Here is a 27,326-nt window from a genome sequence, read left to right as displayed (position 1 = left end):
ACTTAAAGAACTCACACTTTTTAAATTGTTACCACGTAGCTCAAACAACAAAGCATGTTGCCAGCAATGCCAAGGTCATGGGTTCAAATCCCAGGGAAAGCATGGACTGATAAAATGTGCACCTTGAATGTGATGTAAGTCACTTTGGATAAAAGCGTTTGCCAAATGCATAAATGATTTTGTGCACCACTAGAAATATAAAGTGCATGTTGGGCAGGAGGTCGAAGTACTCTATGTAAAATGGCACTGGTTCAATGCATGCTGCTGAAATAAGCGAATTATTCCTTCTTTAATACATCAAGTAAAACTGCAACTCTATGTCAACAGATGTATAACAGGAGCAGGATCCCATTTGGTTTCAATAAAATTCAAGATTTCATTGACATTGTTAGCTTGACCTCAGAGCAAATCTTCTGTGGCAGCTTGAACTCAAGCATGCACTACTGGTGAAAAAGTTAAACGCCCGCTATAGTGATGACTGTTGTGATTTGTATTGAATTAACAGTTACACGACTGGTCACAAGTTTGGAGTCCTTAAAATGTTTGATGTTTTTGAAAAGTCTTTTATGCTCACCAAGCCTGCATTTATATATTAAAAAAAACAATCTATATTAATAATATGTTAATAAAATATCTGTTTTCTATTTGTATGTAGTTTAAAATATAATTTATTCCTGTGATGTCAAAGCTGAATTTTCAGCCATTATTCCAGTCTTCAGTATTAAATGATCCTGAATATGATGATTTGGTGTTCAATAAATGTTTCTTATTATTATCAATGTACGGTATAATGAATAATTGTAACTTCTATAATTTGAAGGCCATGATCTGCGACGTCAGTTTTATTTTGTTAAACATTTTATAAGACTGTTTGCCACATTTTTGTCTGTGTAAAAACTGCAGATTACAAAATTCTATGTTCCAAAACCAATTTATTTTTTCTATTTTTTATTTTCCTTTTAATTCGACAATTAGGATGCATCCCTATTTTTTATTTATTTATTTATTTATTTTTTTTTGGATAGACAAATTCTTATCACAAAGTCTGCACATATTCCTGCTAATACTGGTTTAAATACTTACACTATTTTAATATAATTGCTTTTGAATGGTACCCCTAAATGGTACATGAAAACAACAAATTGTAATAGGTAGATTTCCCAGCAGTCACGTGGCCTTTTCCTGACTATGTAGGTGGTTCTTGGCCAGAATAAGCTACAATCAGTGTGGACCAGACTGCAAGTCAAAAGGCATACCCGAGATCATGTGGATTAAGTAATTAAATCAGAGTGTGCGGATGTGTCTTGGCCGTCATGCAGAGGATAAAACAGACAGTCAGCAGCTGGTACTGAAGATTTCTGCACTGCGAGCGACACACAGAGACCCACATGCCCTCTTTTCTGTGTGTACACAGAGAGCATAAAACATCTGAGCACTGTCATAACATTCATTCTCTAACTTCAGATCATACTGGTTGTACAAGGGCCATTTTTCCTGTCTTTGAGTCCGCTGCTGTTGTTTGAAATGCAACAGAGCTGAAAGATAGCAGCAAATCTCTTGCAAGTGATCTGATAAGCATGTATTTCTGGTGTAGACAGTTACGGCATTTGGTTAACAAATATCGCACTATTTTCACACAGTAGGAGGGACAATATTAGGCTGTTTTACACTTGGAATTATTCACTAATCTTGTTATCTTGTTCCTTGTTTCACACTGTGAAGCCCGGTTTAGAATTTTTTGAAGCTGATTGTCAAAATAGTTTGCTATTTAAGCTAGTTATGAAGCATGGAGACCCTACCATACAGAAGGAATTTCTTGCTGCTGTTGACCAGACATAAATCCTATGAATCCAAAGTCCATTTCCATCACTGTATAAAAAAAGGTAATTATGACTTTTATCTCACAATTCTACCTTTATATTTAGTTTAAATATCAACTTGCAATTGCGAGAAAAAAAAGTAAGAATTCTGAGATATAATCTTGCCATTCTGATTTCTTCCCCTTGGAATTGCATGACATAAACTTGCAGTTACAAATTATAAAGTCAGAATTGCAGGATATTAACTTGCAATTGCGAGAAAGTTAGAATTGCGAGACATAAACTAAAAATTCTGACTGTTTTCTTGCAATTCCGACTTGTTTTCTCAGAATTGTCAGATATAAACTCGGAATTGCGAGTAATAAAGTCCAATTCAGAAGTAAAAAAAATTTAATCTTATAATTGCACACTCTTTTTTCTCAGAATTGCAAATTTGATAAAGTTGCAAATACCTTTTCTATTTTTATACAGTAGCGAAAACGGCCTTCCAATTAAATCTGCTCTGGTTGTCTTTTAAATCATATTACCAAAAACAAAAAGACAAAAATTAAACACAGAAGGAAAAAACTTTTTGTCATCGCTGATCAATATTTTTATCTGCTTTCCTCAGTTGCTGAACATCTAAATAGAGGCTATATAAAGTGCATGAATATTTATTAAGACTATTTATGATTGGTTGTCTGTTGATAAACCACTTTCCGTTACAAGCACTGCGTTTTTACACATTGTATAATTGTGGCACTACAATTTTTGGTCCGGACTGCATGCTAACTTTTTTCTCTGCTTTGCATGTTTTTTTTTTGTTTTTGTTTTTTTTTACAAATACATGGAATGTGTCTTTATCCAACATTTTATCTCAGAATAAAAAAAAGATGAAACCTCAGGATTTACTGTAGCATACTGTAAAAAGCTATGTTTAGTGACTGACAGAAAGTTTCTTTTATTGTTTATTTAATTCAGAAGTGTTGGTGTAAATGGCTTAAAAGTGTACAGTATAAACAATTTAAATCATTTGGCTAACTTCCTTATCCAAAATCCAGTCCTCCAAAGACATGCTAGCCAACCTGACGTCAGCAAACCCAAGGTTTTTTGTTGATTAGCATAATTCAGTTAGCCTCTACTGGTAGATACAGCTTAACTACACCCACCATTATGAGAACAAATGACATCTTCCACCACTGGCAGCCATTCAAAAGTAACCATGCATTCTGACAAGTAAATCATGTTTTATCAGTGCCCTATTTTTGAAGTGCTCTTAAAAGCGTGAAATAGGCTTATATTTATCTGCTGCTTTTCACGTCACAGCTTAGGACAGTCACTAGTGCGGGATTTGGGACGTGTGCATTCTTGTGCTTCCATCAAGCAAACAGTGTCAGCGAATTAGATATTCTTTAAAACTAGTAAGTAGTATGTTGCTAAAGGACAAGAATTCTAGTGGCCAGAGCCTAAAAAAGTTTTCAAGATACAATGTGAGCTAAAGACTCTTGCCTTGCTGTCCTTCCTGTCCCTTGTGCTCTCCTTGTTTCTAATGTGCTCCTTAGCAGTGACCTGAATTTGTCTTTCCTTGAGTGTATGTTTTAAAGAGCTCAGAGGATAGACGCATCAGGGTGCCTTAGACTTCCCTTTGAAGATGGATTTCTTAAGAACATACACACCTATGCTCTATTTTCCTGTGCTGTGTGTTTGCTGTAAATGCAGCGCCCCACTTTTCAGTGTAGTGTGAGAGTTTCTGATGCATGTCAGTGGTCTGTCAGTGCTTTGTTAATAGTAAGAGCAGCGCTCACAAGCACTCATATAAAAACTGAGGTTTTGACAGTATAAAGTATAAAGTAACAGTATAAAGTCATCACACCTACTTTACCAAATCAAGCTTAGGAATAAAGGATTATCCAGACGAAGCTGGTCCGCAGGACAAAACTAGAATGCATTAGTGCCGCTGTCACTTCAGCAGCTACTCAGTGCAAGGCTTCAAACAGAATTTTAGACAGGAGGACATGGCAGAAGTGTTTGAAATTGTTGTTTGATTTAGCCCATTTACGATTAGCCCAGCAAAAACAGATTGTTCCCTATTAGACTGTACTATAAAAAATGAACATAGTTTTACCAGTTAAAGTAATGTACTGTAAATGCTATGGTAAAAAAACTGTTAATGGTATTGGTTAATGGTAAGTTTTCTTGTACTGTGTTAAAGCACTCTCAATACTGAACTAGGGATCCAGATGCATGTATTTGTTGCACAACAGCAAAATAAACTGACATATTATTGCAGCTATTCCATAAGCAATGTCACCATGGCATGAGATTATCCATAAAACTATTATGCATTGACAATAATTTTTCCATCACCAGCTCTGTATCTTCAAATTGAAATCCTGTCTAGCAGTGCAGCATCAAGAACATTATCAGCACAGCAACTGCTCGTTTCATTTTAAAGGGACTCGCAGAAAAAGAAAATCAAATTCCCACTGTGCTGAACAGAAGATGAGTTTTAGGATGAGGGGCTGAAATTTGAGATTAGAAATCTTAGTTCAGCACTTCTGAATTCTCTCATTTGATGTATAGGTCACAAGCACACGCTCACATACATAAGGCCCCCAGCAAAGAATGCATTAGTAAAGAGACCAACACTATGAATCTAAGCTCTCTTCTGAGACTCTGTAATGATCAAGATCACTTTTATGTTTTCTGCGCTATTGTTGCATAATGAAGGGGAGAGAGATGAATAAAGACAGATGAATAAAACATGAGGTTTCATTTCTGCCTTTAGCTTTGTGTTCCTCAGGCCCAGCAGCAAACACAAAATCACAAACATCTTGTAGCTGTCACCATCAACACAGAAACATTATAATTCATTGTCTAAAAATGCTTGAGTTTGAGTTGAAAAAGGACAAATGTCTCACACATGACACTTCACTTCCAAAAACTACATTTTCTGTAAAATTACATTGAACGTAAGAGTTTTTTTTTTTTTTTTTTTTTTACGATATGTAGGCTATATAGTAAGGGAACACTTTTGTTCACTGTATGTTAAAGGGATACTCCACCCAAAAATGAAAATTAATCACTTACCCCCATGTCGATCCAAACCTGTAAAAGCTCCGTTCATCTTCGGAACACAATTTAAGATATTTTGGATGAAAACCGGGAGGCTTGAGACTGTCCCATTGACTGCCAAGTAAATTACACTGTCAAGGTCCAGAGATGTATGAAAAGCAACGACTGAATAGTCCATCTACAATCAGTGGTTCAACCGTAACGTTATGAAGAGATGAGAATACTTTTCTAGACCTTGACACTGTTATTTATTTAGCAGTCTATGAGACAGTCTCAAGCCTCCCGGTTTTCATCCAAAATATCTTAAATTGTGTTCCGAAGACGAACAGAGCTTTTACGGGTTTGGAACGACATGGGGGTAAGTGATTAATGACAAAATTTTCATTTTGGAGTGGAGTATCCCTTTAACATTTTTTGTTGTTCTTGTCATTTTATTACATTAAATAGTCATATCATGATCATTGCATGACCAATATAAAGGTCAGGATAACCATGAACAAAGAAGTGACATTGAGGTACAGAGATAAAGAGAGAATATATTGTTGGTTTCCTGGTGGAGCAGCCTAATGGCTTTACTAAAGTAACACAGTGAGTCATATGTTGATTGTGTAGTGGCTCTGACAGTCTCAGGGATTTCAGTAAATCTTTTTGAACGATTCATTAATAACCATTTCATTGGAGTCATTTAGTCATTACTATGAGTGCCATGTTTCTATTTTTGAAGGTTAGGGTTTTAGCTTAAAAAATCTATAGTGGATTACTTCCCCCCCAACATCGCCAGAACTGGTAACCTTTAACCTTTGTGGTTTGTAATGAATACCTTTGTTTTATTCCATAAAGAGTGCTGCAGGGTTTACACACTGAATTTTTGTGAGCCAAAACATGGAAACAAGTTAGCATTTTAGCACTTCCATCATCTTGAAGGCAGTAGACTGTGGATAACACAAGCTCGATATTTATACATTTTATTATATGACACAAGATACATCACTACCTGCTTGTGATTTTTTTTTTAAGCTTTTACATGTCTTTTACAAGCATTTACAAGTGGCTAAATGGTACAACAGAGGTTGTCTGGGACATTAAACTGGTAAACTCATCCACTCACTAGTCCATTTTCATAGCCTCACTGTGTTTATAATCAAGCTCTTGCAAACTATTGTAACAAACTTTCAAAGAAAGTGTTTTTACAGTATTTAAAGACTGAAAGAGTTGTCAGGATGCAAACGTGTTATGTGATTGTGTCATGTTTGTATATATTCTTCAGTATTCATAAAAGTTTTGTTAATTAAGAAAATTATGAAAAAATATTCAAGAATCATAAACTTTTGTTGGTCACAGAGCTTATTTTCTGCAATAATCCAAATGCCAGTGGAAAAATCCTTTTATCGAGGTAACCAGGGTGATGTGAACTTACGGGTTGGCCTACAAAAATATGTAATCACTGCAATGTTCTAGATGATAATATACATGCATTAAATCTAAAATGTTGTCCACATGAACAATCCAACTGAATTAGCAAGATAATCTCGTTGAAATTATTGTTTCATGCCTGTGTTTGTTCTAGGTCTCTGACTGATATACTGAAGACAGAAGAGATGGACAGAGGGAGGATTGTGGGGAGGGGAGGAGTTAAGAGGAGCAAATATATAGTGCCATGCTTCCTGTTTGTAGAGGTGAGTTGTACACTGGATTAAAGGTTGTTGACTTCTCAGTCCACCCTTCATTCCATATCCACCTTTTTTGTCATGAACATTATCCTCTGCCTTCTAGTGGAACTAAAAGGAATTTTAAGATTTTAAAGTCTTCAAAGGGATAGTACATCCTCTTGGGTCATCTTGTTCAGCGTTTAATTTGAGATTTTTTCTTGTCTTTGTAGCTTATGAAATACCATAGTAACTCACCAAGTTGGCTGTGTCTGTATAAAGGCATGATAATTCACCAGGAATACTTTAAGAAAGATGATTTAATGAATAGTTAAATTCTACAGTAAGGAATATTCAGTAACTCCATGAAGGTTTGTCTAAATTATCGCTTTGTATTCCATGGAAACAATGAACAGAATACAGGTTTGGAATGACATCTGGATGTGCAGATAAGTAAATAATGTCAAAATGTATTTAGTTTTTGGTGCAGTTTGAATGATACAACATTCAATATTCCTCAGCAAGAAAGAGGAGGGGTGTTTTTACTTTTTTTTCCCCTAACACTCCACCTGGGACGTACACTTCCATTTTCAAAAATCCATGGAGTGGAAATACATTAAACTGTACCTGAAACTCTGCTCCCCTGACACATTAGAGTCATACAGTACACCTGACTCTGATGCATATCTCACTTAATATTAGCATGAACAGTACAGTCATCCTTTGAACTCAGGCACAGTATACTGTCAGGCTGGCATAAGTCCATGACCTCTTTACTCCTCTGTGATGTTCTCTTCCCACATCCCTTTATTCCGGAGTCCTCGTTGGCTCTTAGGTCTCAGAGGCAAATACCCTCAAAAGCGCTCTTAATTAATCCTGCTAATGAGCAGCGTTAGCGTACACAGCGCCTGATTGCTTCAGTCGCTTTAGGCCCAGTGCGGAGGCAAAGATTCGAGCCAAAACCATTTGCATCAGCCTTACATAGAAATTTGATGGGACTTCAAAATTCACAGGCTTTCCAAAGTAACCAAATGTACATATTAACATTGCCAAAATACACACACAGTTTTCAACTGGTTTTGCTTCATTAGATATCAAGCAATGACCCAACAAAGAACCAAAGTTGTTAGTTTATTAAATAAAAATAAAAAAATCTTTAAATTGCATTTTCCATGCAATGAAAGTTAGTGGGGTCCACTGTTATTTTGGACATTCAGAAGATCTCCTTTCATGTTCTACAGAAGAAAGAATGTCATACTAGTTTGGAACATCATACTCAGAATGACAGAATTTTCTTTTTACCCAACAATATGCAAAATTATTACCATGATGTAGACTGAATGAGTAAATTGACATTGTTGGATTTCAGTCGTTTCTGGCTCTAAACTTGAACCCAGTTTATCCTCACTGCAAGTGAACATGAAATGAGTATAGTTTTGTTCAAGGTTTACAGAACACACCTGTGATCCATTTTGGGGTAATAACACACCTTTTGAGAACCACTGTCCTAAAGATGGATCTGAGGAATGCATTTAATGGGCTTCAAGAAAATAGCAGGAACGGGCTTTAAAGAATATTTGAAATATAGTAAATTACCTTAAACTCAACACCTGCCATTTCGCAGATGTTGTTCATCCAACTTTTGAACTTGGAACGCATAATACATAGTGATATAACTCCCAGACAGTTTGAGATTGGAGCTCTTGTAGCCTCAGCATCAGCCAGCACGTCCCCAGACCACCCACAATCCATGCACAGACCATCTGCAAACTTCACACTAAATTAAAAAAAAAAAAAAAACTTTGAAAAGTTCCAATCTGATTGGCTGGCTGCTCTACAGTTTCCATAGAGGAGCAAGGTTTTGTTTACAGGTGACCAGACTTCTACAGTCAGTATATACATCTGAGAATGAAATGGTTGTTGAATCTTTCTCACGCCATCTAATATTTTTTTGAACACCCAGCTAGCAGGGAACATTCTCAGAACGTTTGCTAACGCTGTGGAAAATTATTTCAAAATTCTGAACAAACATTCTTCCAGTACCATTAATAGAATATTCATTAAAGTTATCTGGTTTTTAATAATGTTCTCAAAATGTTAGTGCAAACATGTTATTTATACATCATTCATGGAACATTTTTCTTTTAAAATGTATTAGATGGGTGTTTCTTAAATATTATTACTTATTCTAGAATATTCCAGGAACACTTAAAAGTGTGTTTCCATAATGTTTGCAAAATGATGCAATAAAATGTTCCATTACATTCATGTAACCAAGAAAAACATTTTGAATGTTCAGAAACTATTCAGAAATAACATTTTCATAATGGAAACATTAGCAAAGCATTCTTAGAACATATTTTTGATAGCTGGGCAGTTTATTAGCATTTTTTTTAAGTTTTGTTATCATATATTTTTATATATTTCAGATTAATTTGGCAACCTCTGAATCCACAAAAGGACAAAAGCTGTTTTAATAGCATACTAACTTTGCTTGTATTATTTCTGCAGTATGTAGTGAGCGTGCTGAGCACAGTTATTTAATTACTGCTCTCATCTCCATTTTGACTCATTATTTGCTCAGAAGTGAAAACAAAAGTTAAAATATTGTTACAGAATTTTTTTTTTTTTAAATGCATTGATAACCAGATGCCACTCATTTAGAATATTAGGAGTTCATTTGATAATAATGTATAGAAATGTTTCATGGAATGCCTGCTTTGTCACAGTGTATACTATGCAGTAAGTAGTAAGCTAGTATTCCAAGCACAGCCAGAGGTTGGTAACCAGCCCTGTACAAACTCCTCAGTGTCTCCAGCATGCTTTCATGTAGCAAAATAGCGCTCTCTGCTGGATTCCAGCTCTCCCTTGTGGCGCAAAATCCTTTGTTCTACATTTGCATCTCATTATCAGTTGCATTTGGTAAAATTGTCTCAGGCATTTTTCTTTCCCCTTTCCTTGATGCAGTTCCAGCTCGGTTTCATTTCGTGCTTCGTCTCATCACTGTGGGACATATGTTATCTGCCCATTAAAAGCTTGAAGATTTCTCAGCACAGATGAGCTATATCAATGAACACTTGGTGTGGCTTAAACTGCTTTCTACCATGTCACCAAAATAAGAACACTGAAACATGGCAGATTCTGAACTGATTGGTTTCTTCAAGAGTTCTTCATTTACTTTCCAACTTTCCATTTAGAAACTGACTTCACTATTGATCCATGGCAGTTGACATACCTGTTTAACTGGATTCCATATGTATAAAATGCTTATCATACTGACCTTAATCAAAGTGCTAATGATTTATACTCTATTCTAATGCAGGGTCTGGGTCATTACTGCAGGGTTGTTTGCTTGATCTCAGACTATATTTGTGGGGAAAAAAGGCGAAATAATGATGAATCAAAAATAAATAATGACTTGTATATATGACCTGTATGAAAATTATTATTTCAGTAGTGTTGCAATGTAAGCATCATACAGTATGTAAAAACATTAATATACTTTGAATACTTTAAATGCAAAACTTTTATATGTAATGAACCTGCTTTATCTCTCTGTCTGTCATGTTTTTTAATTGTTGTTTTTTTGACCTGTATAAGTTGTAAACCCCTGTTATTGATCTACTGTTATAGTTTTTGTTCATATATATATTGATTTTATATTTATCTTTTTTGTTTTCATTTAATTACATTTTTTTTACTTTTTTTTTTCTTGAAATTATTTTTTTTTTTTTTAGTTTTTTACAATTTTTTTACGTTTTAATTAGGTTTCAAGTAGTTTTAGTTAACAATAATAACCATGGTTGTAACGTACAATACATTGTAACACTAAAAAAGTAGAAACTATTTTCATTTAGAAATTTATTTACACTGCCAGAGCAACTTACGGTACTTTTTTAATATTGATTATTTTATTATTGATCGAGTGCAGTGGAGACATATTGATTCTCTAAATCATGAATCTTCCATTTGGTATTTGAACCTGGAACCTTTGGATTATCCGCCCAGCTGCTCACTTCATGAGCTGCCACCACCCAGCGTTCTTGTAATCTGTTAGACATGTTTCGTTAGGGTTCAGTTTTTGAAGTCCCCGTTTATGTCCCCCTGAGGAGATAACTCATTCCCGTGCTGGTGTTCAGCATGTGTGTTGCTGGAGATTAGATAAGACCAGAGATAAGAGACTAATTCTGAACTTCCAGTAGGAGGAACACATGGAAGTGTTTGCCAAGAGGAAAGATCGTTACTTTGATCACAGTTTGTCTTAGTTCTTTGCAGCCCAATCACAAAAGCAAGTCAAAAGCAAATTAGAGGATGAATGCAATGTGTTGCATGAAAAATATAATCGTAAAATATGTAACTGAAAGAAAATATCCATTGGGAAAATGTATCCATTTAGAAAAACAATTGCCCAGTAGAAACCAATAAAATGCACATACAATGTAAAAGAAGAATATGTTATTGGAAAAAGCTAAATCTGTGACATCAAAGAATGTCTATCCATAAATAATAAATTTGGCTTGCTGAGAAAAAAAGATCTGGTAGAATTTGAGTAGTTAACAAAAAAAAAAAAAACTCTTATTTTCTGTTCTTTTTATTTCTTTTCTCTTTTTTTGGTCCTAAAATAGGTCTCTTGTTTTCTACTTTTTGTAATAGTAAAACTTTCACTAATGTATTCTCTTGGATGCAAAAATACATGGGCAATCATGCAGTAATTTCACTGAATAATTGGTAGACGTGCATCTATGAATTCTCAATTCAGCACTCATCTGGTAACTTGCTGAAACAAACAACAATAAAACCATACAAAAGATGGTTTACAGACCCAGTTTGTTATTCATCTCAAAACAGTTATATTAACCACGTATGGGCATTACTGAATATCCTACATGAGCTTCAGTGAGCCAGTTTTATGATCCCACACTTTCAATAGCTCTGCCACTTTATTTTTTTTTCATCTATAGAAAAATAGATCAACAAGTTATAAAACCCAAATTTCATGCAGCCTACACTACAAATAAAGTAATTTCTGCACTCAATACAGCAGTGTTATTTCCCCAGGTACAATATACTGTAGTATTGCATATACTGTAGCTTGCTTAGCCTAATGCATGCTAAAGAAAATATGTAGATTATTTCTCAGCTAGTGACTCTTTGGGGTTTTTGGAACAGGAGGAACAAGTGTAATAGGAATGATCCACTTCTGAACAAAGTTTTTCTATTTGTACATCTATAAATAAAACACATAACTTTTTTTAATAGCATTCCCACCATCTGTACACCACAGTTTTGCATGTGGCACTAAAGCATTTTTTCCATCACTCTGCATAAAAGCATTTGATCAATCCCTTTGTGTAGGGGATGTGTTGATGTGTATGTGTGTGCACACACACAGTATATATATATAGCCCTCTGTATGTTTCAGCAAATTGCAAAGTAGCTTATGTGATAAGACAACCATCAGATTGTTTTCTGATGGTTGTCTCAGAACAACCATTTTTGTTTTCTGTCAACTGATTAAAGAAAGCCTCTTGGATGAAATATAAATAAGCAATATATCTGTGGCAGGTAGATCTGGAAAAAATTTTTTTTTTAAATAATTCTGAATTATGTGGACTGAATTAAAATGCAGGATTGTGAACAGCAGAGGGCATGATTTCCCACTGGTTGGGAAGTTCCCTTCCAATTTTTTTTATTTAGGTGAGAATACTAAACTGTAATATTCCTGTGAATTTTTTTATTTATTTATTTTTTAACTGTCATTTGTCAGGAAGACTTATTTAACTAACAATTAGTGGGTTAGAAAATGGTTGCAAGATCACCCTGCTGAAAACAGACAAACTAAAATGTTTAATTCTGCGTGAGATTTTGCTGGTTTTAAGTGGTTTAGTTGATCTTCTCCCCAGCCTGGCGAAGCTGAAGCTGGTTTGGCTAATCTGTCAGCTGGTCCACAAATCCATCTAAAACCGACATAACCAGCTTGGACTGGCTGGGAGACTGGTTAACCACCCTAGGCTGGTTTAAGCTGGTTTTTCCTCTTTTCTGTGCAAAAGTGCTAACGGCAATAGCTAAAGTTTACCAAAGACATTTTCTTTCTCTCTGTCACCATCTTGTCAGTTTTTGACAGAGTAGCAGAGTTAGCATGACGGCTGAATTTTTATTTGCTGGCACAGCAGTTAAAAAATCCTAAAGACAATAGACTCGCTCTGAGAAATGAGGCCACAGGTGGGACCTCTCTTTAAAAAGCCCATGTGTAATCAAACACGTCTGTGACATATTTCTCTCACCAAATAAACTTAGAACTGTATTTATGACATTTGCGGCACTCGCCCAAGATTTATAATCGTTTCATTTGACTTGTGCCCATCTGTCCTGTTTTCCTGCTGTTTATGTGAATGTGTGACCTTTCTTCTCCAACATTGCTAAACAAGAGCACATGCCTTCTGCTCGCAATTAGCACATCCATTAAAAAAGAGTAAATTAACTCAATTTTGTCACTCCTGTCAGGACTTTGTGCAATGCATCCCCCCCACCCCACAATCATTTATTTTGATGAAGAACCTCAAGCATTAGTCTAAACTGAGTACTTTATAGACATTCACATTATAGTTAAACATGCAGGCTATTGTCTTTAATGTCAGGCATTGTTGTTGAATGAACACACAGTATACAAAGTTATGTCTGCTTTCATTGCCTTTCAAACGGCACACACGAGGCAATGAAATTGAATTTCTCTTACTTGTCCTGGTGATAATTTTGCATAAAACTATTTTGAGCTTTAAAACACATGGGACATTATATAAAATAATACAGCACCCAACAGAGTTTAGGATGTTCTTATGCTCACCAAGCCTGTGTTTATTAATGCAATGAAATATTATTATATTTTAAAATAACTGTTTTCTAATTTTATATATTTTAAAATGTAATTTATTCCTGTGATGAACAAATCTGAATTTTTAGCATCATTTCTTTAGTCTTTAGTTTAACATGATCCTTCAGACATCATTCAAATATGCTGATTTGTTAATCTTATTTGTATCGATGTTGAAAGCAGTTATGCTGCTTGAAACTACGATACATTTTCTTTTCATGACTCAAAAGAACAGCATTTATTAGAATTTTTTTTTTTTTTTTTGTGACAATGTAAATGTCTTTACCTTTAGATCAGTTTAATCCATCTTTAAACAAATCTTAAGATTTGTAGTTGGAATTTTTGTATTATTGTGAAAGTTTTTATAAGTTTAATTCTCTGTATTCCAGATTTATTCCAAACCAGTTTAGAGAGGATTTCTTGAGTTGTGTTTGTTTGAGGATTATTATCTTCCAGCAAATTAATTCCACACTAAAACTGTATTAGACTGTTTGTGTTTAGAATACTGTATATAACACATTGTTTGAGGCATGAGTGAATTATTATTCCGAGCCTTGTGTCAAGACTGAGTTATTTTGTTTGATTAACTGTTAGATGAAGCAATCATAATTGTTAGCTGTAACAAAAGCATAATTTTCCCCCCTGTGACACAGGACTGTATGAATGTGGCAGGATTCAGATATGGTTTTATCTTATATAAGCTGGCAAAAGAATCTTCAGATAAACTGGTACACGAAAATCAGCCATCAGGATTTGTTTTGAGGTGGTGAGTTCCTTACCAGGAAGGATTTGAATTACAAAAATATGAATTTCATTTGTAAATAAATTAATTGTTAGGCTTTTCTCAAGAACGATTCTCCATGGTTGGCCAGGATTGTGAGTTGGCTCGTGACAAACAAGCTCGTGTTTCTCATTATAAGGAGGATATACTTAATAAGTCTTTTTCACCCAGTATTGTTTTTGTTTAAAAGTAAATCAGTGTAATAATTGGCACTTTAATGAAGCAAATCATACTATTGAATGATATCCAGTATAATATTAGTAATACTAGTTTGGTGTTGATGAAAGGCCATTGATGTGGCTGTTGAGTTACCAATGACAAAAAAGGTTAGGAAGCACGGTGATGGCTTACAAAGCAGACTAAAGCTGGGTGCAGAACTGTTGATAGCTTTTAGAAGAATGAGAGCGGAAAACTCATGTTCATGTGGGATAGGAGCTAGAAATAACATGAAAGCACGCACAGCAGGAGGAGACAGAAACAGTCAGCAGAAAATATCTTACTGGAGGAGAACAAGAATGAAGTAATAAGCAGGCAACGGTTTATACAAGAGCGTCTTGGATTTTCAGAATTGTTTATCAGGAACTCAGGCACTGATGGATAACAGAATTTGCCAATTATCACCTCTGCCAGTGATCCCAACAAGACCGAGATGAGACCAGGTTTCCTTAGGCTCCGAAAAAATATGTGATATGTGTAAATAAAATACTGATAAAGACTAACTTACCAGTGTTAGAAAATGTAGTCAGAAACCATAATATAATGTTATTTTTAAAAGGGAATAACTATCACAACACAACAGGGTTGAACAGAAAGTACAACAATAAAGACAAATTCAGTGTTTTCTTACCATTAGAAAAACAATGAAAGCATGGCATTGTGATTTCAATAAAAGCTATTTCATTTATTTATTTATTTATTTATTTATTGTAACCCAGTGTAACTTTAATGAATGGAGACATATGCAAATAGGCTGATATTCAGAATAAATGTATATTTCATTAAAAACATTTTGCCTTACACATTTATTGTTAAATATATCATATAATGTGTTTAAGTTCAGTTTCTTGTTAATTATATCAGTATCAGTCAAATTGTTCAGATTTAGCAAAATATGTCTATTATCTATTTGGTTAAACTTCAAATTGTTAAAAATGGAGAGAACTTTGGCTTTAATAATGAGTTCTGGAATGAGGAGAAAACCATTTGATTAATGTCTCTAAACATCATGCTATAAGTAGTTTCACAGGACATGAGGGGAAACACTGACATAAGGGGGTTATGGATCTAATATGTCATTGCAGATGCACACAGGTGCACCTACACATGCGTGCGAAATACATGTCACACTCCAGCACTTTCCATCTCTCTCTCCCATTCTCCCATTCACATCGATGATGTCACAGGAATTATGATTTATTTGTGAAGGTCTCAAGACACTTGTTCATTAGAGACACAAAATATTGTGTTTTTGTTGAAAGAATTGTTAGATTAGATTCCATTAGAAAAAAACAACAACAACAACTCAAATGTATGGGAAAAGTTTGTCAAATGAGTGGTTCGTAACTTGCAAACCCTATAAATTGAGCCACAGTTTAGGCTAAATATGGAACCCTGTTTCCCATTCTGCCATAGCATTTTTAATAAATTTTTATGTTATTTTATGTTTATTGCTGGAAAATACAAATACAATACATTCTGTATGTACAGCTAATATAATGTTTAGGGTTGTCAGTCAGCATTTGTTGAAGATTCTGAAAAAAAGCAAATAATATCACTGATTATTTCAGTTTCAGGCCCTTTTTATACCATATTCTGTGAAAGTGCCATTCCATCAATTTTTGTAATTAATGGCATGCTATTTATCTTTGCTGCCTAAAAATCTAAAAGAACTGCATGTTTTACTTGTAGCGATGTACCCATTTCCTCTCCCACTGTGAGCACAGATGCACACCCCCCCTTTTCCTCTCTCTCTCTCTCTCTCTCTCTCTCTCTCTCTCTCTCGCTCTCTCTCTCCCCCTACCAGGGTTTCTGTCTCTCTCTCATCCTTCCAGTCCTCCTCCTCTCTCTCTCTCTCTCTCTCTCTCCCCCCTCCCAGGGTTTCTATCTCTCTCTCATCCTTCCAGTCCTCCTCTCTCTCTCTCTTTCTCTCTCTCTCTCTCTCTTGCTCTACTACATTGCCATCTCTTTTCCTCCACCCCTATTTTTCTTCTCTACCTTGATCATTCTCATTTGCTTGTTTTCTTTTCTGTAAAATGCCTGTCTTTCTTTATTTGTGTCTTCCATGCCTCTCTTTTTTATTTCTATAGATAGGCACAGCTGAAGAGATTCTAGCCGTTGTCTCAGCATCCATTCATGCCACCAAATCTTCTGTCACTTCTCTCACGGGGGAGAATTGTCTTTTTTATTTTCTTCTGTTTATTTCTTCACTCAGCCGAAGATTCCGTCTGCAGCTTGTGTTTTATTCCAGAACGCCACCATCCACATATTAGAACGGATTTTCTATTCTAAACTGGAATCATGTTCTATTTCCAGCTGGTGATCATGGCAGGAACGGTTCTCCTGGCATACTACTTTGAGTATACGGACACGTTCCCGGTGCACGTTCAAGGATTCTTCTGCTTCGATAAAGCCTTCTCCAAGCCGTATCCAGGACCTGAAGATGACAGCAAAGCTCCTCCGGTGCTGGTGTATTCGCTGGTCACTGCCATCCCCACCGTCACTGTAAGAGTTCTACTGCCATTCATAAACTCACACTTCTCTGAGGTGCCACACGTGTGTGTACGTTATTGTTTGGGTGTGTGGGATCATTAATGAGTGTGTTTGAATATGAATGTGTGTTACGTAATCTTATGCATTTGATATTAATAATGCAGAAAAATAATGCATTTGATAAAATAATGCAGAAAAACTGCTGCTGAAGACATTTTATTTCCTCTTATATAAGGAGAAATAAAAAATACACACAAGACTTTTATGTGTTGTTTACATACAATACAACTATAAAATGTGAAAAGCAGATTTATTGAAATCTCTTTGAACTGCAGACTTGCTCTTTAATCTCTTTGCATTCTAGGGGAAATAATTGTGATTTTCAAGATAATTGTCATTTACTATAAGGTAAATGAGAATGTAAAAAAAAATATTAATAAAATCAGCCTAGACTATCGTAAATGTATCAGCTGGTAAACACTTCAAGTGACCAGCAAGATGTGATGTTAGTTATTGGTATAAGGTTTTTGTTTGTTTGTTTGTTTGTTTGTTTGTTTGTTTGTTTTGGGAGGGCACTTTCTTGCTGGCTCTGGTTGGTCACCTAGTACTGGTCAGGTTGGTTTACTTACAAAAAGAAAAAAACAAAACAAAACTATTGACCAGATTGTGTAAGTTACTCATCTAATGTTAAGACCATTTTTGAGTGGTTCAATGTATAAAGAGACAAATTCAACAGAGCCTACAGTGTTTTTCGGTGTTATCTGTATGGCTGGTTGCAACAAACGTAATGAGTTAAGAAAACCTCTAGTTAGCTCTGAATGTGTGGTCACATTTATCATAGTTCAGTGCATTTCACACGTGAAGTCCAGTCATTTCAATGGGAATCCATGCGATTGGCATTTTCTTGTGATAGTGAAAGATTTCTGCATGCTGATTGGTCATACAAATGAACCTTTTTAACCGCCGAAAGGCTGCTTGGTTTGAAAATGAGCTGTGTGAGCAATTCTTGATGCATCACTACACTTTACGGTGGACTTATGACCTTTTTGCTAAAAAAAAATTAGCTAATTTGACCTTAGCTTAAGGGTTTTAATTTACTGTATATGGTTTGTCTCATTTGCTCAGCAAGGCTGCATTTATTTGATTAAAATACAGTAAACACTGTAATATTGTGAAATATTATTACCATTTAAAATAACAGTTTTCTATTTAATATATTTAAAAATGTAATTTATTCATGGAATGGCAAACACCAAATTATTATGAATGTTGAAAACAGTTGTGCTGCTTAATATTTTAGTGGAAACCGTGATACATATTTTTTAGGATTCTTTGATTAATATAAAGTTATTTGAAATATATTTTTACTTTCACTTTTAATACATTTAAAGCAAACTTCCTGAATAAAAGTAATAATTTCTTTAAAAAATAAATAAATAAATAAAAATCTTACTGACCTCAAACTTTGGAATGGTAGTGTAGCTAGAAGCGTTCATGTACTTGTGCAGGGCATGTTTTGGGCCTGCTCTGTCTCTTGTTTGGATGTCAGGTTTGGGACTTCATGTCATTATTATTTAGGTCAGTCCCAAGTGATATTAACAAGGTCAGATGTTCACAGTGTGATGCAGTGCAGTGAATGAAAGCTAGATGAGGTCAACACAAGAGTCTCGATTCAGCTAGCCAGGGAAAAAAAGATTTCCCAGTGGTATCAAATGATTCATTATCAGAGGGAGGGTGAATTAATGTCTGAAACAGAATTAATCACAGAAACAGATGGTGAGATATCACAGATTCAAACATCAGAGGCTTTCTTCACTTTTGTGTATTTTTACACACGCTGCACACACACACACACACACACATACACATACACACACACACACACACACACACATTTCTCATCTGTGCAAATGAGAGCAGAAGGTGGAAAAAGCTCACCATCTTGTCTTCCTTCACATGGAGATGACAGCAGTGCGCACAGGGACACCTGAGGCTCCCTGTGTGCACTGAGAGGCACCTGAGCTTTAATTTGGGCAAAGCTGTGTGTTTTTCTTGTCATGTGTATCTAGTCTGTGTGTTTGAATGTGAAAGTATTTTAGTGATATATTTTATTGTATATCTTATTGCAAACGGGGCTACCAATTTGGCGTGAGATTTACATGGGCAGCGTGAGACAGAGCCTGGAAACGTGTGTCTCATGCCAAATGCGTGAGAGTTGGCAACCCTGCTCTTTGAAACATCCTGTTTTGATAGGCCTGCCAATTTCAAGACTTGAAAGTTCCCCAAAGTAAATTGGGCAACAATTTTACATATAAAAATAATAGATGGACACTGCTGTGATGTACTATTTTGGTTGATAGGATAAATACTCAGTACAGTAACAGACAAAGCAATAGTGACACATGGTAAAAACATAGTTACTCACACTTGTGTGTTGCAACATTACAGTACTGTTGGATCCAACACAGTCAGCACTGTATCATCTTTTTCTCTAAAAAGCCTGCATCAAAATCTTGTTAAAAAAAATCTAAAGTAAAATGAAGCAAAAAAAAAAAAAAAAAAAAAAAAATACAAAAATCAACAGCATCTTTGGTGGTGTTTACTTGACAGTTTTCAACTGACTGAGTTTTTAAAAATGATACCGTTACTGTGTAAACTACGAAAACATAGAATTTGTGAAATCAGTGGCATCATGTGCTTGTGCTTTATGTGTTCAGTCTATAGGAATCTGTATTTGCGCAGGCGCGTAGTGTTTCTTCACAAAGTGATATCGCCACTTGCTTGCCTGGCATGCATAATACAGCAATTTTAGTCGTTATTGCAGATTTGTGTGGACAGGGATCATCTGTACATAAATCTTTTCAAAGACTCTGAGGAAGAACTTTTTCCATTTTTAGTCCAGTCGCTGTGTGACCGTACCCTTATTGACACAATCTGGAACTTAAAAATAAACTTCATTCCCTCTTTCCTAATGTTACACCGCGTCTACACCAGACGTGAGCAGCACAATGCAATGCGACTAAAAACAATAGAAGCCATTATAATCAGTGAATCTGTCTACACTGGTTGCAGCATGGCGCAATATGACACAACATGCAAGAAGGAGATCTGCAACGGTCACTTTGTTGCATCCAGTGTAGCCTGTTGCAGTGGGATGCAACGTGATGTAACAATGGTTGCATCTGGCATAGACATGGTGTTAGGATCACAAGGAAAGCAATGTAAAAACTGTCTTTCCACAATTTGGTGCACAGCATCTTGTAATCCTAGAAGGCATCTCTATCGTTTTGTTGTTTAAGTAATCCTGTGTTTGCGCTGCTCTCATTTTTACTCACCTCCTTCTACAACAGTGTAGAAGTAGGTGTTGATCTGCTGGTCTTTCATCACACTATGATGTCATACTGAGATAAAATATGAAACAAACTGTTTTGGTGGCTTGGTTTCTAAAATAATATAAAAGCAATTTTTTTTTTTTTTTGGCTAAAGAAGTTTTGAGTACAGTGACTTTGTATATGTCAAAGGATCAAAGAAAACTTGACTTGAAAGATTCGATTTTTATTCTGATTTTGAAATGAAACATGATCTGGACATTTCTTCTCTTTCATCCACAGATGAACATATCTCTGTAGGAACACATGTTTGTGAGCATGCTCTCTTTGTGTGTAACTGCCTTTTCTCTTTGTCTTGTGGATAGTGAGCGTTTGCATCTGCGCCCTGTGTGCGTGTGTGTGCACGTGTGTGAATATGTGGGTTCTTGGAGTGTGTGTGGGCGGTTAGACGTTTCTAGCTTTTGCTGAGAGTAGAATCTGGAAACGGTGATAGCAAAAAGGAAAAACTCTCCCATCAGTTCTAGCGCCTTAAACAAGACAGCTTTTCCTGCTATAAACTTAATTATTATTTAAGCTTAATTATTGAGACATGCTGCCTCTCCACATCTGAAGATGTCAAGTGACTGTCTAATTCACAGCATTCACAGACATTTGTGTTCCCTAATGAGAGGAGTGCCACTGAGTGCTGAATCGAGGTCAGTTCCATTTCAGTATAGATAGTTTAACAGGGAGGAGTGAAATTCAGTTCACAATGCCTTAAATTTCTTAAAAGCAGTAGTTCACCAAAAAAATAAAATTTTGTCTTCATTTTTTTTTTTTTTTTACCAATATGACTTTTTTTCTGTCAAACACAAAAATAGTTATTTGGCAGAATGTCCAGGCTGCTGTTTTCCATACAATAAGAAAAAGGGTATTAAAGCTACAAATATAACAACAACAACAACATCAAAAAATTCACCATAAAAGTAGTTTGACTTGTGCATTATTTTCCAAGTCTTTGAATGTTCACATTTGTAGTAGCTCTCAAACTTCAGTCGTGTTTAAATGTGATGTATTATGAAGGTTTGGACTCATTTCAAACTTCATTGATTTTCCTGTGTCTTTGACCGATTGCTGTTCAAATCTAGTTGCGACGCATCTTGACATGCTATATTTAGATTTCAGAACTACTACACATTGGAGGGTAGTATTTTCAGCAAATAATGACTAAATTTCATACACAAAGATTTAATATGATTTCAGAGGACTTGGAATATAGTGTACCAGTCAACAACTTTTATTGTCAAGGACTTTTATTGGAAGGAATAAAAGAAATTGGTTACAAAGCCGTCGTTTTGCAGTCACAAACATGAGCACATTAACATGAAAACCCATCTGTTTATTCAGCAACGTGCCACGTCCTGATGAGCCCTGATGGAGAGTGAAGCAAATGAAAAGGTGTAGTGAAAACATCGTGGTAAAGATCACAAAAAGTAGATGAAGATTTTAACTCTTAATTTAAATAAGAAACATATTTAAGAATATGTTTGAATATGAATTGCATTAAAAATCTAAAATACTGCACTGGAATAAGAATAATAGTTATGAGGGATGTTGAAGGCATCAGGTATTATATAATGAGTCCAGAAGAGGTCGTATGAAAAAGGGTCCTTACAAACCTTCATGAACCCACACCACAACCAAAAACATTGATAGAACAAAATTTTGCCCAAGTTACTGAAGTATTTGTTGCTAGATGTTGGTGTGAATAATCTATTTGAAGCCCACTTTTTACTTAAGGAAACATGGATGAAATATCATTGGTAAAACGTTTCTCTACCTACATTTTGGCAAAACTACAAAAATGTACCAATTCACTGCAGTTTCCAGCTGAAAAGTACATTAGTGGCAGTAAAACACCAATTACTTTTATTCCTTTTCATGCCAATTATAACAACAGGGGCAGGTTATTGATTAATAAAGATTCATTTTCATGTGATTCCTTGCACAATGCCATGTTGTGACCTCAAAGTACTTTTTTAATGCATGATTTGTAAAAAAAATTATATATTTGCATCACATAACCAGCTCCATATGTATGCCTTTTCTGACAGAATAAACTTGGTGCAGCATTACACTTGCAATGCTGATCACTCGAGTACTCAAGTACCCCTGATAATGCCAGTAAAAAATCACTTGAAATCAAACCTCCAAATTGTATGAAAAAATCAATGTGAAAAAGTATTGTGTGTGTGTGTGTGTGTGTGTGTGTGTGTGTGTGTGTTCCAAGGAAACAGTAACAACATGCAGGTTTGAAACAACATGAGGGTAAGGTAATAAAGACAGAATTCTCATTTTTTGAATAAACCAGTCCATTAATTATGCTTTAATGAAGTCTACAAACGCTGACAAATACACCTTAAATAATTAATGCTGCTACAGTATGTGAGTTTTTGGCAGTCTGTTTTTCTGGTAAATATGGAAGCTGTTTGTTTGATCTGAAGTTGGCTTTGGCCCAGCAGAGATATACAGCATCATGCAGTCAGAGGCTTCAGCTGGCTGATGTCACAACCCTTCATTCATGGATGTTTGGGGACCGTGTGCTCCTATGTGCCAGTAATGTGGTTTTGCCATAAGTGTGTTTCTGTGACCTCATTCTGTTTGTCTGAGGATGCTAGTGGAGAGATAATGGAGACAGAGAGAGAAAATTTACTTAAGCAAAATCAAACAAGAAACATGTTATATCATCATACACACAGTTAAATGTCTCAGGTAGGGGAATAGATAACCACATCATCCAGGTACAATTCACAGTTCTTCACATCTCCCAACACATTATGTGTCATACATTGGAACATGGCTGGAGTGTTCTGCATCCCAAAAGCTAAGAAAAATTGTCTAGGGTGACAAAAGCTGAGATTTCTGATGCTCACAAGGTCAGAGGCATATGCCAGTATCCCTTCAGGAGGTCTAGCTTCGTTATAAACTTGGCATCACCCACCCTGTCCACACAGTCTTCTAGGTACCAGTTGGTACCAGTAGGCAGGGCGAACTCCAGGGACTCTGACTGAATGGTAGCCGTGATTTTGCCAAGTAAGACATGCTCCTGAATCAATATCTTTTGATGATCCTGGATCAACATTACTGTCCAAAAATATAGACCTCACCCAATCCCTACCCCTAAATCTAACCCTACCCATAATTTATTCTTAAAATCAGAGAGAAATGAAAGGTGAATAACAAGGGTGTAGAAGAATCTAACCCTGACTGTAAGCCTAAAACTGATATTTCTTGAAAACATATCCCTCGATTCTGATTGGTTGATTGGAATGTTGTTCATTATGTCACAATTACAGTATGGGGATTGATGCTAGATCAGGGATGCATCTCCAACATCAATGTCATAGGAGCATAGTGTAGTTTTCCCAGGTACATATGAAAATAGTTTAGGGAATTCATGCAGCAAATCAACCAGGGCCCGGTTCCCCGATAACGCTCAATCTTAGCGCGCTAAGAAGACTCGAAAGATATATTTTACCAAAGTTGTTTATGTTCCTAAGTGTGTTCCCCGAAGTGTCCCTTAGGAAGCTTCTTATCACACTGCCTCTTACGTTCGACATTACAAAGGCGCTGTCCCAAGTGAAGGTGCTGAATTAGTTGGCATCGATTGCTCAGGAATCGATTTTCAACTTCACGCGAAGGTGCATTACGGCGTTAAGAAAGACAACGCGTTCTATGCAAATGAAACATTCCTCAAATTATTCCAGTAACATTTATTTTAACATAGTTTAAGTTATCTGTAAAATGTAGACTATTAATTAAATTATCAAATCGTCAGTAATATGTTCACACGGTATGTTGTGACGGGTAGACGAACCGGGTATCCCTCGCTAATCATCCACCCTCCTTATCCCGTTGTGCCACTTGTGCCTCTTCTTGACATGGGTTTAACGACTTCTAAAAATTATGTAATACACTTTTATATTAATGGTAAGGTACTTTACAATCAGAATTCCCCTGCATGGCGCAGAAGGGCATTGGTGACAGTGTGGACGCACATCCACACCGAGGTCTTGCTTAGGCCGTAGCCCTCTCCCACGACCTCGATGAAGCTCCCTGTAGCAAAAAACCTTAGCGCTGCAAGCATATTAGTTCTGATACCAAATAAAGTCAACTTCATAAATAGGCCTGTATCCATTGCGAACATATTTTATTATTAGTCTTAAAATGTCCATAACATAAAATCATTGTTGAGCCACAACATTGTCAACATACCTGTCACAGTGTCTGGGTTGTGTTCCCTGGGTAACCACTAGATGTCCTCCTTCCCCACGGTGTCTGTCACTTAATGAACCACATTACCCACAATCCCTGTCTCCTCATTACACTCAGCTGTCACTGGTTAGTAATCATTGCACACAGTCAATTCCCCATTAGCGTTTGTCATGTCCCTGTGTATTTATACCGGTCTGTCTTAGTATGTGTCACGGAGTCCTTGTTTATTCTCGTCTGTCTGTTTTGTTGTTATTGCATTGTGTCATTTTTTGTTTATGTTTGGTTATGTTTGGTTTTGACCCCTGCCTGGACTGTTTATTCTTTGGATTGCCCTTAATAAAAGACATACTCGCATTTGGAGCTCTCACCGTGATTCCTTGTATCCCGGACGTGACAGAAGGATTAATTAAAGATGTGATCGAGTTTTGTGTTTTCTCATTTTTTCTCCCCAGCCACAGAGCGGGAGAGGATGAGTTTTGAGGGAACTCGCCTGGTGGTTTTCCGGGGGACCAGGGGAGGTCGCCGAGGAGGGAGTGGTCAAGAGGAGGTTCAACATCGCTCTCAACCATGGCCCCCCTTCGACCCGGGGCTCGTGTGTGATGGATCATAGCCACTGTATCACCATGGCGGACGGAGAGGGGAGAAGAAGCACAGATCCGCCATGGTGGCGCCACTGCCCATGATGACCGCAGGGCCAGCGCCACGAGGCAAGAGGGACGCCAGCCCAGCGCCACAGCACAAGGTGCTCGCCAGCCCCACGCCACGAGGCCAGACGGCCGCCAGCCAGACCTTCTTGGATTACTTCTCCATGTTGAACAAGATCTTAGAGATTCCCAGGAGTGTTCACGTCACGGCTGCTGAGCCAGCGCCAATGCCCAAGATGGCCACCAGCTCAGCACCACAGCACAAGATGGCTGCCAGCCCAGCACCATTACACAAGATGGCCGCCAGCTCAGCGTGCCCAACACCACAGCACAAGAGGGCCGCTAACCCAGCGCCAATGCCCAAGATGGCCACCAGCCCAGCACACCAGCACAAGATGGCCGCCATCCCAGCGCCATTGCACAAGATGGCCGCCATCCCAGGCCCACTGCACAAGTTGGCCGCCAGCCCAGCGCCACAGCACGAGAGGGGCGAATTCACACCGGTGTCGCCAGACAAGATGGCCGACTCAAGGCCTGAGTCGCTGGACAAGGTACCGCCGACTCGCCATCATAGAGGGCGGAGGAGGAGACAGGCATCGACCGTTCCTCAAGGCCCGGAGGCCGTTCCCGAGCAGCCCGCTGCCGTCCCGGAGGAGGTTCCCGAGCAGCCCGCTGCCATCCCGGAGGCGGTTCTTGAGGCCGAGGCGGTTCCTGAGGGGGTGCCCGAGGCGGTGTCCGATGCTGTTCCGGAGGCCGAGGCGGTGCCCGATGCCAAGGTGGTGACCGATGCGGAGGCCGAGGCGGTGCCCGATGCTGTTCCGGAGGCCGAGGCGGTGGCCGATGCCGAGGCGGTGGCCGATGCTGTGCCCGATGCTGTTCCGGAGGCCGAGGCGGTGCCCGATGCCGAGGCGGTGCCCAGTGCTGTTCCAGAGGCCGAGGCGGTGCCCGATGCAGAGGCGGTGCCCGACGCTGTTCCGGACGCCGAGGCGGTGCCTGACGGCGATGCGGTGCCCGAGGCCGAGGCCGTTCCCGATGCCGTGACCGAGGCGGTGCCCGAGGCCGTTCCCGAGGCGGTGCCCGATGCTGTTCCGGAGGCCGAGGTGGTGCCCGATGCTGTGCCGGAGGCCGAGGCGGTGCCCGAGATGGTTCCCGAGGCCGTTCCCAATGTGGTGCCCAAGGCCGAGGCGGTGCCCGAGGCGGGGTCCGATGCGGTGCCCGAGATGGTGCCCGAAGCCGAGGCACTTCACGTCTCCACAGGCCGTCCAGAGCACCTTCACATCTCCACAAGCCGTCCAGAGCATCTTCACGTCTCCACAGGCCGTCCAGAGCACCTTCACGTCTCCACAGGGGCCCCGGAGTGGCAGGTTCCGTCCTGGCCGCTCAAATGGGGGGTTCTTCCCTGGCCGTCTGCACAACCTGAACTTTCGGGTCCACCCCGGCCCCCTAAACTGACTGATCCACCTTGGCTACCGGTGGAGCCATCGCTTCTTGTTCCTGTTCCCCTACATGGGCCTGGCCCTCCATCCCTCCCCCTGTTCTGCCTCCACCAGTCCACCTCCCTCCTGGTCTTCTGGTTGTGTTGTTGTTGTTGTTGTTTTTTTGTTTCTCCACTTCCTGTCCCTGAAGTCTTGGAGTGTCTGGTAGCCACTCCGTAGGGGGGGGTTATGTCACAGTGTCTAGGTTGTGTTCCCTGGGTAACCACTAGATGTCCTCCTTCCCCACGGTGTCTGTCACTTAATGAACCACATTACCCACGATCCCTGTCTCCTCATTACACTCAGCTGTCACTGGTTAGTAATCATTGCACAGTCAATTCCCCATTAGCGTTTGTCATGTCCCTGTGTATTTATACCGGTCTGTCTTAGTATGTGTCACAGAGTCCTTGTTTATTCTCGTCCATCTCTTGTCGTGATCTAGCCTTGTGTCCTTGTTTGTTTATGTTTGGTTATGTTTGGTTTTGACCCCTGCCTGGACTGTTTATTCTTTGGATTGCCCTTAATAAAAGACATACTCGCATTTGGAGCTCTCACCGTGTTTCCTTGTATCCCGGACGTGACAATACCATAGTTTGACTTGTGCTGCGCTGATTTCTAAAGACTGCTGCACAGTGGCGGCGACTAGCGTCTTGAGCTCAAACAACGCTAAGAGAGAGTTTACGAATGGTCCAGACCAACCTTACGAAAGTGTGACTTACAGAAGATATACTTAGCGTACGAAC

At 38.1% G+C, this 27,326-nt stretch overlaps 1 protein-coding gene across 7 annotated transcripts in view; it reads left to right on the top strand.

Moving 5' to 3' along the window:
- Positions 1 to 27,326, top strand: part of LOC109053339 (phospholipid phosphatase-related protein type 5-like) — a 46,813-nt gene that overhangs the window by 1,166 nt on the left and 18,321 nt on the right. For 4 of the 7 annotated variants that reach the window (XM_042757741.1, XM_042757745.1, XM_042757742.1 and 1 more), the window contains exons 2-3: positions 6,442 to 6,550; positions 16,705 to 16,893. In XM_042757741.1, the coding sequence (XP_042613675.1) occupies positions 6,473 to 6,550; positions 16,705 to 16,893 (267 nt within the window). In that variant the 5' untranslated portion in view covers positions 6,442 to 6,472. Of the gene's footprint in view, positions 1 to 6,441; positions 6,551 to 16,295; positions 16,894 to 27,326 lie in introns of those variants that run through there. The other 3 variants (XM_042757744.1, XM_042757747.1, XM_042757746.1) reach the window with 2 other exon arrangements.

This window comes from Cyprinus carpio, chromosome A6 (assembly GCF_018340385.1).
Source record: "Cyprinus carpio isolate SPL01 chromosome A6, ASM1834038v1, whole genome shotgun sequence".
Classification (NCBI taxonomy): Eukaryota; Metazoa; Chordata; class Actinopteri; order Cypriniformes; family Cyprinidae; genus Cyprinus; species Cyprinus carpio.
This window is presented reverse-complemented; position numbering and strand designations above follow the sequence as displayed.